The following is a 13,889-nucleotide window of genomic DNA, read 5'->3' as shown; positions in this document are numbered from 1 at the left end:
TTAGAAAATAACTACAAGTTTAAAATATTTGGCAACAGTATTAAATAACAATGACAATATAGGTAAATGTCTCCTAGAAGCTACCATCTGCATTTGGTGCTGGGAACACCTCCGTCTTTGTAATAGTATTGGTTTACTATAGCCGTTCTACTATGTTTTATTACTTTAGAGCTGCTATCTTAAGTTTATCAGCATTATGCATTGCTATGTTTGTACTGGTGGGTGATTGCTTCTGGCAAAGATAAATTCTTATTTTTAAATAACTATTTTAAAATAGTTACTGGTTAAATAGCAACCATAAGATTTATCCTTCAGAAGGCAGTAACATCTCTGATTAAATTTTTCTTTTTAATTCCATATATACTTACATACACTCTTGGAAAGTACTGAAGTCATCAACCTGAGTGCCAAAGACAAGGTATGCCAACTGAGCATACGCTAAGAAAATAATGAAGAACATAATTGCAAAGCCAAAGAGGTCTTTGGCACACCGAGACATGGTTGTGGAGAGCTGACTCATGGTCCTGTTAAAGTTGATGAATTTGAAGAGCTGTAACAGAGGGAAGATATCAATAGATGAATGGGTAAACAAAATGTAGTAGATAGTGCACAATGGAGTGTTATCCCGCCTTACAAAGGAATAAAATTTTGAAATATGCCACATGGTTGAATTTTGAAAGTATTACATTAAGTGAAATAAACCAGACACAAAAAAAGAACTATTGTATGATTCTACTAACATGGAGTAGTTAGAATATGGAAATTCATTGAGACAGAAAATAAAATAGAGGTTACTAGAGCCTAAGATGAAGGGAGAATTTGGAATTCATGTTTACTGGATACAGAGTTTCAATGGGGATGATGGAAAAAGTTCTGGAAATGCCTATGGTGATGGTTGGACAACACTGTGAATGTAATTAATGTCACTGAATTTGTACACTTAAAAATGGTTAAACTGATAAATTTTATGTTATGTATTTTTTACAACATTTTTGTAAGAGGGATAATAATGACTTGCTTTTTGCCCAAACCTGGCAACTTCTGTTTTCTCATTCAAAAAGTATTTTTTGAATGCCTATCATGTGTTAGGCACTATTCCTGGAGCTGGGAACAACAGAGAACAGAACAAAGCTCCTGCCCTGATGTTGCTAACATTGCTAACAACAATGTTGTTAAATTAAACATTTTAGCAACATGGCTATATGGCTACAATATAGTAAAAACAGGTTTACATCATAATTAAGATGATCAGTGATATTCTTCCCCCTAAGAAAGATTAACGTAAAAGAGGAAAAAAGTCACAAATGAAAACTAGTAAAAAAAAAAAACAAAAACAAAAACAAAATACCCTTGGGGAAATATTTATTGAACGTTATTAACTGTCATTCAATGTTTAGCAACTCTGTGCCAGGCATTATGGGAAAGGCTATGTATACTGACTCACATCTCTGCAATGAGATTGAAATACTGGTGTTCTGCCCCCAAGAGTCAGCCAGGGCTCAGAGACAGCAGTTGAACCCAGCTCTGTCTGACAGCAAAGCCATATTGAACATTTCTGCAGGCAAGACATTGAGAATGGCTGTTCAGGTTGTTCATCACAGCCCAGAGGCATGACAACCTGCATAGCTCTAGGTAGAAGTCCTGGTGGAAGCATATTAGGGGGATACATTAGAAGTCGAGTCACAATCCATGCCCTCAAGAACTTTAATGTTTTGGAAGTAGAACAGTTACAAGCAAAACACTAAATAAAAACACTCAGCCTGAGGCACAAACTGAAAGGAAATCTCTAGAATTTTACTTAAAAGAACTCTTCAACATTGTTTCTGGCCACAATAAAACTTGGAAGGAGGGGTTGTTATAATCACATTACCTAATTCCTATTGGATTTGGATTATTATTACTATTTCCTGATAAAGATTTAGTGTGTTACTGGTGGTTTTTCCTGAATAAGCACTTAACTAAATAAATAGCAAGAGATAAAGGATGAGTCTACATCCTCTGATAAATCTCAGGCCTTTCAGGTGTGAATAGCAATTCAGGAAAATAAATAACTTTTGGTGAGTAGCTTCTAGAACAGCGCTGTTTAATAAAACTTCCTGATGGAAGTTCTTTATTTGATGGAAATGTTCTTTATTTCCACTGTCCAATATAGTAGCCATCAGCCGCATACAGACACTGAGATCTTAAAATGTGGCTAGAGTGAGAGGGGAACTGAATGTTTAATGGTATGCAATTTTAATTAATTAAAATTTTAATTTCAATAGCCATTTGTGGCTAGTAGCTACTCTCTGGATAGCAGAATTCTAGAACTTGACAGTTGACACACTGGCTGCTGCCTCACTATTACTAAAATTTCTTGCATCTCCAGAATTGAGGCTCATTTGTATATGAAATGCCCTAACCTTTCACATACATGGAAATGCACATTATGTTTCAGAAAAGAAGGAAATGAGTAATTAAGGTGCTTCTTGGAAGAGTATGCATCTGTCCCAATCTCAATTCTCGGTAAAGCTTCTGTATGGCCTCCACTCAGAAAATAGGCAATGCTTCTATAGATCATTTCTAATGTTATCTCTCCATCAGCCCATCTCATTCTTAGTTCCTTCTCCTTCACTTGGTCACCCGACATCAGGTGAAACTCAGATTTGCATATCCTAGGGCCCTCGGCCCACCTCTGATATTGAAAAGGCCTCTTTTGCACTTATTAAACAAATCTGCAGGGACAGACCTTGCAAGAGTGTAGTTCCTAGGAAGCATCATTCACAGTGAGATGAAAGAATGCATGGGTCCTGCTAATTTACTTGTAAAATATGAAGTGGCTATGGTTGGCTATTTGAATTTGGCCACAAAAGTGAATTCAAGTCCTACAACATTTTGTGTGGCTGATGTTAATAAAAAGGAGAGAAAAATATTATTAAAAATCCAGAATATGAAATCTGTAAATTACCTTAATCCAGACAAAAAATACTATGACAGCAGCTATATTGTTGAACTGTATTTGCCAGTATGCCAGATGCTCAAAGTTGGGGAAAGTATTTTGATCCTCTAGAAACTGCAGTAGCACCTCCACATTTGATGTTCTATATATGTTAATTCCTATAGCGACCACTGACAGCTGGAAAACAAAAGATTTATGTATTATCACAGTGCTTTAGAAACATATAACTTATCTTAAAATGACTATTTTTCCTTATTCATGTATTACTCCTAGGGCTCACCAATCTGCTTACCCAAGTGACTCATACGAATGGTTAAGGTTGAGCACAGCCATAAAATAAGTGTAACAATAAACCACCTGCATTCTCTTAGCTAGGAAGAGAAATCCAACGAGCACATGTGTGTTTGTGTGTGCATATGTGTACACACACACGAGATGTTGCTAGATTACAAAATCAAACTCAAATAGGAATGCCTTGTTTTTTCTGCCACCCTCATTTAAGTAACTTTCCACCCTTCTGTTTTCTCCCTCATCTTGCTTTGTTTCTTTTTTTTTTTTTTTCAATTACCAGCTATTACATTCTTTCCACTATTCAACAAATACAACTGGATATCTATGTACACAGCATTGTGCCAGGGGCTAAGAGGAATAAACAGAAGTAAAATGCACAAATTCTGTTCTCAAGAAACTTCTACTCTGGTTCAAGACCAGGTCACACACAAAAATAAGTAACACAAAAACCTACTAAGGAGTTGGCATCGTACAACATAAGGTGAAGGTGAAACAAGACTTATCTACAAGGAGCGCTTATAAGAGGAAAGAAGATGCTTGGTCTAAAAGATGGTGGGAATGATGGTCAGAGAGGGCTTGAAGACTTGCAGTGGGAACACATGTGAGCCAAGGGTTTTCCTCCTGCTCATTTTTGTCCCTTAGCTCATGACCATGCAACATTTCACATCAGCTTCAGTCCTGCCTCTAAAACCAGATTTGAGAACATTGATTGGGCCCTACTTGCATCCATCACCACTGGATTAATGTATATGTATGTAAAGTTCTAGAGGTTAACCATTACAACCAAGGCCTCTTGTGAGGTCTGAATCCACAGCAGATGGGTCATACAGGTACTGAGGCCTTTGCTGTCCATTCCCTTTCTTTTTTCATAAATGACAATCAAAGACCACTTCATTAGCCTTTTTTGAGATGGGTGTCTTGATCATGGCCCCAAGTGATTATTATAGCAAAGACCTGCCTGGCTACCAATCACAGCTGAAAAAGCTAACCTCACCACCTTTTCTGTGAAGGATTCCCAGAGCAAATCTTGTATTTTTGTGTTGGTGGTAGGAATCTTTTCTTTGAGTTCTCTGGAATACACTGAAAATGTTTCTCTATATTGACTAGGTTGAGAGGGAAGGATTAATTGAATAACAATAATGCTTTACTCAACTTTCACTAGGTAAAATTGCTTTGTATCCAGGATGTGGTTGTTTATACAGTATCAGAAAGTGAGAGAAGAGATGAGGAAAGAGATTTTGTAAGCACTTGAGTTATGTCCTGCTGAATATTCTTTGGGATTCTCATCCCTATCTAGAAAAGAACTTTCCTTCCTTAACATAAGCTTCTTAAGGGGAGGTTTTTGGGCTGTTCTGTTCAGTCCTATATCCCCAATGCCTAGAAAAATGCCAGGCACATAGTAGGTGCTCAGAAAATATTTGTTGAATAAATAAATTAATCATTTTCACCATTGAAACCTACCAAGCAACAAAATTATTTGAATTTAGACTTAATAGTCGTCTTTTTTCCAGTAATTCTGCTGGTTTTTAAAGACAGTTATTTAGGTCAAATGGTTGACTAATGTAAGCCCACAGATTTCAGAGTCTTTGTTAGAGAAACAAAAGGAAAACAGGGAAAATAATTTCAAAGTGATTCTAAGATTATATATATATATATAAAACTATAGAAACTTTTCAAGTTTCAGGTGTGCTTTAGCACATTTGGGCCAGATAAAAATGTTTACTTTTTTTTTTCATGGGGTTAAAGGTCCAGTGGAACATAGGGCTTGTTTTGGAGGGTGAGTAGAAGGTGTGCCCTTATTTCTGCTGGGTCAGAGAAGGTTTCAAGGGAGAAGTAGGATTCCAGTAGCCCTTCCTTATTCTTTACAAAAGCACACTGTCTAAATTGTAGTCTTGGCTGTACTAAGAGTTAAAAAATGTAAGAACAATAAGCACAGTGAAGCAAGTTTTCAAAGAAATACTTGCAAAATGTTGTGGCTGCTGAGCCAAAGAAACTATTCTCAATTTCCATGATACAACAGTTATTTTCTCTGAAGTGGGTACAAGGCCATTCCCTGGGGTATGGAAATAAAATATGAAAACTTCTATCCAAGTGAAAAGAAAGTATTAGAATTCTATTTGTACTTTTTTAACCCAATCTTTCAAATCAATGTTGTGTATGTTTTTACAAATGTACCTACCACATGTGCAAAGTTTATTAAAAAATGGAATACATTAGGGGTGTTGTTAAAGTTTTCACTGATAGGTGTACATAATCGAAGAGGTTGATTACCACTGACTATTCTTTTGATGATATTGAAGGTACCTGGTTAAAACCCAAACAAATCTGCCATTAATTAGCATAATATCACACTCATCTTTTTACCATTATTCTCAATGACCTAACTATAAATATATCTCCATATAAACTAAAAAGGTAGGGTTTGCAACCTTAGAGTTCCAAATGATAGTTGTTTTTTAGAATGATTTTCAGTGTATATGGACCACACTCTTCCATCCTACGGTATAGATATTTTGAAAAATTACTTCTAGTACCATTGCCTTTCCTGCCTCCTTAAATGGTGAAATTCCTTTGTTACTGTTACTATTACTATATTGAGAATTTGGGGATCAAGAGTTTACCTACAGGAATTGTGTGATGTTACACAGCCATCATGAGAGAAGGGATGCATTTCTAAATGCATCAGGGTCGAATGGGTTCCACCCTGTAATCTACAGGAATTTTTATTTTAAGTAAAGCTCTTTTTGAAGTACACATGCATGCAGCTGGAGAGGCAACAACAGGGTCACTAAGACGGTTGGTGTGAGAATGGAATGTACTTCCAGATAGACACTCCGAACTGTGTCTGACATACATAATTTCTAAAGTGTTAGTGATTATTATTATTGCTCCTGTTAATGTTATTATATTAAATATAGATCTATATAGCTCTTTTAAGCATTCTTTTACTCACATATGAATAACATTTTCCATATTTAAAGCATATTAGATAACACATTTCAGAACATATTTTCTATATTTTGCCAACTAAATCTAGTTGATGATCTGATAATGACTTGATGTAAATGCTTCACAAAGCCCATGAATTTTTGGTTTGGGGGCAGGGAGAAAATAATGGCAAAGAAGTAGGGTAACAGAAGAGAGAACCCTGATAGGGTAATATATCACTTACTGAGATTTCAGGGGGCATCTCTGTCTGCAGACAGTGGAAAGGTTTGACTTTTAGGCATGTAACAATTAAGCATGTCCTTATGTGCCTCAATCTTTAACAGGTCTCAGTAAAAGATTATGTGTTCTTGCTAAATGGAGAAAAAAGTCTGCAAAAATGCTTTTCTCCACTGAGGTCCCTGGAAGGAAGTGATTAAGATGATGTGGAAGGGAAACCATGTTGAACAAGTGTAAGTTATAATAAAGTCAAAAGCAGTCAGGGGATCTACAAGGTGTCACAGTCTCTACTCTGTCCTCACTGCCTTCTGATTTCTTATATGTGATACAGAAAAAGAGACCTTGATGGTCTCTCGCTTATATTTTGTACACTGAACTATTTGCAGGAAATTTTAAACTGCTGGGAGGTTTTCTCTGCCACCCGAAATATTTTCAAGATGTTTCTTTTTGCTGTAACTTTACACATGTGCAGAAAAATACACATTAAATTTTGCTAGTAGTTGAAGAAAAATATCATTAACAACAAAAAAAGAATAAACAAAACATTGTTTACTCCCTCATGTCTCAAATGGCATGCCAAAGCCAAATATGAACTGCTAAGTTACTTCTTTCTTTTTTGTATGTCTTGGAACTCTTGCTGTAATCAGCACATACACATCTCTCTCATTTTTAAAAAAAGTTTATTTTTAAATTTTATTTATTTATTTATTTAAAAGATTTTATTTATTTATTCATGAGAGATAGAAACAGAGAGAGAAAGAGAGAGAGAGAGGCAGAGACACAGGCAGAGGGAGAAGCAGACACTATGCAGGGAGTCCCATGTGGGACTCCATCCCGGGTCTCCAGGATCACACCCCAAGCTGAAGGCGGCGCTAAACCGCTGGGCCACCAGGGTTGCCCATATTTTTAAATTTATTTTAAAGTAATCTCTATAGCCAATGTGGGGCTCAAACTCATGACCCTGAGATCAAGAGTCACATGCACTTCCAACTGAGCCAGCCAGGTGCTCCACTAAGTTATTCTTGTTTTGGGTGTGGCTAATTGACAGCTTAAAGTAAATACCTCTCAACTTCTATATTCAGTAGGGTTACTCATGCAAAATGAGAAAATAGTTAGTAGTGCTGAAGTTGATACAACAGAGAAGACCTTTTAGATTCTCCTTCGGAATATCAGGATCCACAATACTGCGGAGAAAGATCAAGGACTCTAATTAACATATTTTTATAATAGAGTAGGGATTTTGGTGTTGTTCTCAAACCTACCACAATGATCACAACATCCAGACAATTCCAGAAACTCCTGAAATAGTGTAGCTTGTGAATACGAATTTCCAATATCTCTTCCACCACATAGTAAAGAATAAAAAAACAAAAGATAATCTCACAGGCTGCCAGGAAGAAATCAAAAGTCGTGACATATCGAATCAGCTTTACAGGCTGAAATTGCCAAGATGGAATCACACCGCCTGTTGCTGGGAATTCAACCAATAACCTGCATTGCAATAAGAACAATTAAAACAATAGCAATAACAACACACGGATGCAGCCAGGAAAGGACATCCATCTATTCTGTCCCTGTACTTAAAAGTACTAAAACTGCAATCACAAGTCACCCTAAACAGCGACAGAATATTTTTTATCACAGCTAGTAACTGCGTACGACAATGATACTGTGCCCCAAAAGGAACGGGGCTTCCCAAATCTCCTAAAGAGATGATTCCTCCTCAATCTCCCCTTTACTTTTCCAGTATTTATACTATTCAAAATGCTCTTTAGTTTGTTTATTTTTCTTAATGAAGGAATTAATCAATAAGTAAGCCTTTCCAGGACTTCTTTTAAATGCAAGTAACTCAACTAGGTAATGAAGAACATAAGAAATAGGACTCATGCAGTCAAACATGTACGGCCTGTTGAGAGGTAGGATGTGTGTGTCTATTTGTGTATTTATGTATGTGTGTGTGGATATATATATAAACTGGGTTTCTCATTCATTCATTACGTAACACCTAACTAGCATTGAATAATTTGCCCTAGGGGCTATTCTTGCTACTCTTTCCAGAGCCTTGTAGTTAATAGGTACTCGGTAAATAGCTGATAGTCTAAAACAGCAACATACATTTTTTTACATTCATATGATGGCACTGATCTTTAGTGTTTTAGCATTATCAAAGTGAGAATGTTTCTTGCCAAGTTTCTATTTTGTAGGTGTCACGCTAAGTGATTTGCTTAATGATATAGTTTCCTTATCAAGCTAGAAATAGAATACCTAGTTCCTTAACTTCAAAAGACCTTCAGTCAAGTCTTAGGTATAACTCTCCCATTACAGGATGGGTAGCCACACCTAGAGCCTGAATACCTAGGACTCAACCATGAGCCATAATCAGGTCCAGGCAGAGACTATGGCAAATTAGAATTGGTCAAAGATGGATGAAAATTTTTCCTTCCTGTTCACTGTCGATCGTCTGCTTTTTGTTTTCTTGTTTTTTTTTTTTTTCCTATTTGATGTGTTAGAGAGTAGGGCTAAGAACTAAAAACCCAGGAAAGCAATACTGAAATGAAGATCCTCCTGACAGCTTCAGTGTGAACTTGGAAGGGCAGAAAGTAGCCTCTGTATGCCAGCTCCTCTCTGTCCTATTCTGGCCCTGCATCTGTAACCCCTCCAAAACAGACAGCAGCATAGAGAAATGAAATAATTGCCTTGACAATATTCACTTATGAAGTATGGGGAGGAAGTGAAAGACATATTCAAGACCTTCTATAAATAGATATTTCTTTAAATACTGAGTGCCTGTTTTTATCCTCCTTCTGTCTGCACTAAAATCATTTAAAAAGTTCAATAATAATTGTAATCAATTTTTATTTATTTCTAATAATAACTATGATTTGGCTTAATGTGATATTATTTTCTTCAAAAATTGTCAAAACGTGGTCTGGAAAAAATCCAACTGGCCATGTAAAGCTGACTTGCATTTAGCCATAAAAATGATCTCAAAATAAGGATATTATGAGATTTATCCTTCTTATTTGGTAGGTAAGATTATGTGCAAGTAATTCAGGTCAGAGATGTCTTGGGTGTTGCTGACATGTTCACTAGGAGGATTAGGTGAACCCTGGGTCACCTATGCCTTCTACTTTTTCTTTTTTAAAGTACATATTACCTTCTAATATACTATTTAATTAATTTGTCTCTTTTGTTCATTGTTTATTGTCTATTATCTATCTCTTCCTGGTTGAATGCAAGCTCTATAAGAGCAGGGATCTTTATTTTGTTCACTGATGTGTCCCAAGAGCCAAGAACAGTGCCTGGCACATATTAAGTGTCCAATAAATGTTTGCTGAATAAATGAATGAATGAATGAATGAATGAACAGAAGGCCCCAGACAAGCCTGTAGGATTTGTGTCAGGTTCTTCACTGCTAACCTGAGTGATCATTATGGCAACATCACAGGATCATGGAAGGAACTTTGTGTCATTGGTGAATCTTGAGTGTCAATAAGTATGTAGGTAGCCTATTGACCCCAGGCATAGCTCATGACTGCTGGGCTTATGTTCTTAAATAGCATGGACCTCATCTGAGAGTGGGAAACTCAGGGTAATGGGTCAAGATTTGATGGCCATAGTATATAGCACTGATCACATCCTTAAAATGAGTAAGAATAGATGTTAGCAAACACAGTGCTTTTTCTGGGAGGGTTGCAGCTTTGGGATAAACTTGGATCAGACTTAAGGTCCTTCCCAACTTGTAATATTCTAGGATCCTAACTCCCTTCCACCAAATATATTTATCCCACTAAGCCTTTGGTTTTCACCCTTCCTTTGCTATCGGCTCTGATCCTCGGCACTCTCAGCCAAGTGCAGGCAATGGTTTCTTGGTCTATCTCAAGACTAGGATGTACATACAACTACAGAAAAGTGGGAGGGATCAGGGCCCTTGGTACACACCTGATCACACAGAAAAGGTTAATGTTGGCGTTGTATACTGAAAAGTCAATAAAAGTTGCCCTGGTTCCTCGGTCCAGCCAGACATTTTTCTTGAGGCTAGCAACCTGAGCAGCTGTTTCCTCTCTTGTTCTTGACAAATCCAGGTAATAGCCAGCTCCACTATAGGTTGCAATCATTCCCCAGTGGCTGCTCCCATTCAAGTCTTTTTCACTTGTGTAGATCCAACTAATTTAAAACGTGAAAACAAAACAAACAGATAAAATCAGTGGAACACTTGTGGCAATTACAAAGACAGGTGAAGTGGTTCCTGGTAAGACAGAGTAGGTAATAAATAAATATAAATCTTATCAAGCTGGGTAATATGCTTGGTATGGGGCTTCGTGTTTCCTTATTGAATTCTCACACACTTATAACCCCCTTTTAGGGATGAGGGCCCTGAAGCTTTAGTGAGGTCAACTCAGTCTCCAAGCTCTTGAGAATATTGTTAGAAACCTACACCAGGACTGCCTGTCTCTAGAATCTGTGCTATTAGCCCTTAGTTTATATGGTTGCCTTCCCTGGGTAACTATACTGAGGGGCTAGATGAATCTAGGCCCTCAGAGAAAATTGCAGCCAAGAAGTACAAGTTCCACTGTGCTGACCACAGTCAGCAACTGAACTAAAACAAGACTCTACATGGCATTTGGGAATTTATTTATTTATGTATTTACATATTTATATAAGGGAGGGAGAGAGTGGCGGCAGAGAAAGAATCTGAAGCAGACTCCATGCCCAGTGCAGATCCCAATGTGGGGCTTGATCTTGGGAGCCTGAGATCATGACCTGAGCCCAAATCAAGAGTCTGACATTTAACCAACTGAGCCACCGGGGCACTCCAGGGCATTTGGGAACTTAATCCATAAATATTGACAGAGGTTCTCTAAGGCACCAGATGTTTCTTTGGCAATATAAAGAGGAACCAAGTTCCTTTGCCTCTCAAATTTACAGTAAGTAGGGAGAGAAAAGGGATTCCTGGGTGGCGCAGCGGTTTGGCGCCTGCCTTTGGCCCAGGGCGCGATCCTGGAGACCCGGGATCGAATCCCACGTTGGGCTCCCGGTACATGGAGCCTGCTTCTCCCTCTGCCTGTGTCTCTGCCTCTCTCTTTCTCTCTGTGTGACTATCATTAAAAAAAAAAAAAAAAAAAAAGTAGGGAGAGAAAAGTAATGAAACAAAAGCTTCTGGAAGAAGCCATGGTGGACCTGGGCTGTGAAAGGTAAACTGGGTTCAGGAGGCACAAGTGGAAGGGCATTTTCAAGCGTGAGTCAGGCAGGGCTAGAGAAGGACAAGGCACCCAGCTAGTAGCTGAGTTCAGCTTGCAAATGATGAAGAGAGAAGGCTGAGAGGTAGACTGTGATCAGACTGTGAAGAGCAAGTGTGATGGACTCACTGAGGGAAGGTTTCTGAGAGGCATAAAACAGGTTGCTGGAAAAGACTGGAGTGGTGAGAACAGAGAAAAAAGTGACCACAGCAGGTCTGGGAAGGCCTTTCCTTAGTAAGGCCTGTTTGCAGGGCTGGGTCTTGGGCAACTTGACTGATGAACAGCTCCCTACACTGATATAAACCTGTCTGACTGGCTGTTTTTCCCTCTCCTCCTCATCCCTTTGTCATACTATCTCTCTCAAATAAATAAATCAAATCTTAAAAAACGTCCAACTTTGTCTGACTGGGAAAAGTGGCTGTACCTAGGCTGTCTATACAAACACAGAGGCTCAGGCCCAACGACTGCTTTCCTTCTGGGACTCTGGGATTTTGGTACCTGCCAGGCAGTGGCTGCCTATGTGACCAGCAGCCAGTAAATACCTTGGGCACTGAGTCAATAATGCACCTCTCTGACAGGCAACATTTCATTCATGTTGTTATAGCCTGTTACTGGAGGGATTCAACACTTCCTGTGTGACCCCACTGGGAGAGGACTTTTGGAAGCCTACACTTTGTTTCCTCCCAACTTGGCCCATGTGCCTGCACCCTCTGCTGCTTTTACTTTTATCCTTTCATTGCATTGAACCTTAGCCACAAACATAACTAGATGATGAATCCTAGGAATCCTTCTAGCATATCCCTGAACCTGGGAGTAGTCCTGGGAGCCAGGACACAGCTCAGTTAGCAGTGCCTGCAATAATCCAGAGGTGATGAGGCCTGGACCAGAGCAATGATAGGAAGACAAGATGACAGACAGGAAGGATGGACAGAGGACACTGCAGTGACTGTCAGAGAACTTGGCCTCTGATTTAGAAGTAGGGGCAAGGGAGAAGGGACATCTGAAAAATGACTAGAAGACTCTTGTTGGATAATGCAAAGGAGAACAAATTCAATTAGAAAGTGATGAATTCAGTTTGGGCGGACTGAATTATAGGAACTAGTAGGACATAGGTAGAATACAGATTTGGTTTTTGTTTCCTATCACTAGAATATAAGCTCTGTGAAGACAGGGGATTTGTTTCTGTTCTGTTTCCTGCTGCTTTATTACCCTAGCCAGCACCAAGGGTGTTTCTAGAAGAAGGAGACCTCACTGAGAAAATGCCTGGCACATGTTAACACTCAGTATATTTGTTGAAGAAATGATAAATTATCAAATAGAGATGAGAGATGAAGCCACTTGAATACCAGGGAAAGAATGTAAAGAAAGAAAAGCTAGAGATCTGAATATAGGACGACCTAGGAATATGAGGGTTAAGAGGAAGATTACAGAATGAAGGGAACCCAAAGTTTAGCATCACTCTCAGAAGTCGAAAGAATAAACAATCAACACTGCCGAGCTCTACAGAGGTTAAACAGGATGAAGATCAAGAATTGGTCTGTGGGTTGGCAAACTCAACAAATCCAGTCGTGGCTTCCAAGAGAGATGTCAAAAGCATAGGTTTTCAGCTTTAAGGAATGAATCAATGGTAGGGGATAGAGGTAGCCAGTGAAGACTATTCTTTCCAGAAGTTTGTGGAATTCAAGGAAGGGAGAAATGGGAGCAGCATGAGAATAGAGCAGAATCAAGGGATGGTTTGGATACATGTAGTCTATTTGTCATAGAAATCACCCATTCATTCTTGCCCCTAGTGGGTATTTACTGAGCAGCTTTAGATGCCAGGCAGTGGTCAAGGCTTTGAGAATACAGCAGTAAACAAAATACAGTCCCCATTCTCCAGAAGCTTGAATATTGATGAGGAGCTGAAGGAGCCCCCCTCCCCCCCACCAGCATAATTAATATGGATGAAGCAATGTCGTTTAGTGGAAGAAACATGGGTTGTGGAGTCAGGCTGGTTAAATCCCAGCTTGGTTCCATTTACAAGCTGTGATGCTTTGGGTAAGTGAGCCTCAGTCATCGACAAAATGGAGATGACATGTATTTCAGGTTGTTTTGCGAAAGCAGATGAGATAATGCATGAATGAAATCACTTCTTTCTTTTTTTTTTTTTAAAGATTTTATTTATTTATAGAGACAGAAAGAGAGGGGCAGAGACACAGGCAGAGGGAGAAGCAGGCTCCATGCAGGGAGCCCGATGTGGGACTCAATCCCAGGTC

The 13,889-nt window shown here is 38.7% G+C and overlaps 1 protein-coding gene and 1 long non-coding RNA gene across 3 annotated transcripts in view; one reads left to right on the top strand and one right to left on the bottom strand.

Moving 5' to 3' along the window:
• PKD2 (polycystin 2, transient receptor potential cation channel) overlaps window positions 1-13,889 on the bottom strand; it is a 54,420-nt gene that overhangs the window by 18,395 nt on the left and 22,136 nt on the right. For both annotated transcript variants that reach the window (XR_007407710.1, XM_025425258.3), the window contains exons 5-8: window positions 10,337-10,561; window positions 7,657-7,885; window positions 2,948-3,115; window positions 369-550 (exon numbers count right to left, since the gene is read on the bottom strand). Coding sequence is in view for 1 of the 2 variants with exons in the window: in XM_025425258.3 (XP_025281043.3) it covers window positions 369-550; window positions 2,948-3,115; window positions 7,657-7,885; window positions 10,337-10,561 (804 nt within the window). In the remaining variant the exon portion in view is untranslated. The remainder of the gene's footprint in view (window positions 1-368; window positions 551-2,947; window positions 3,116-7,656; window positions 7,886-10,336; window positions 10,562-13,889) is intronic.
• Window positions 8,171-13,889, top strand: part of LOC112645603 (uncharacterized) — a 46,547-nt gene continuing 40,828 nt past the window's right edge. The window contains exon 1 of the long non-coding RNA XR_007407711.1: window positions 8,171-8,310. This is a non-coding gene — a long non-coding RNA (uncharacterized LOC112645603). The remainder of the gene's footprint in view (window positions 8,311-13,889) is intronic.

The sequence above is a fragment of the Canis lupus genome, chromosome 32 (assembly GCF_003254725.2).
Source record: "Canis lupus dingo isolate Sandy chromosome 32, ASM325472v2, whole genome shotgun sequence".
NCBI classification, from domain to species: Eukaryota; Metazoa; Chordata; class Mammalia; order Carnivora; family Canidae; genus Canis; species Canis lupus.
Note: the sequence above shows the minus strand (reverse complement) of the source record. Positions and strands in the feature narration are given on the sequence as shown.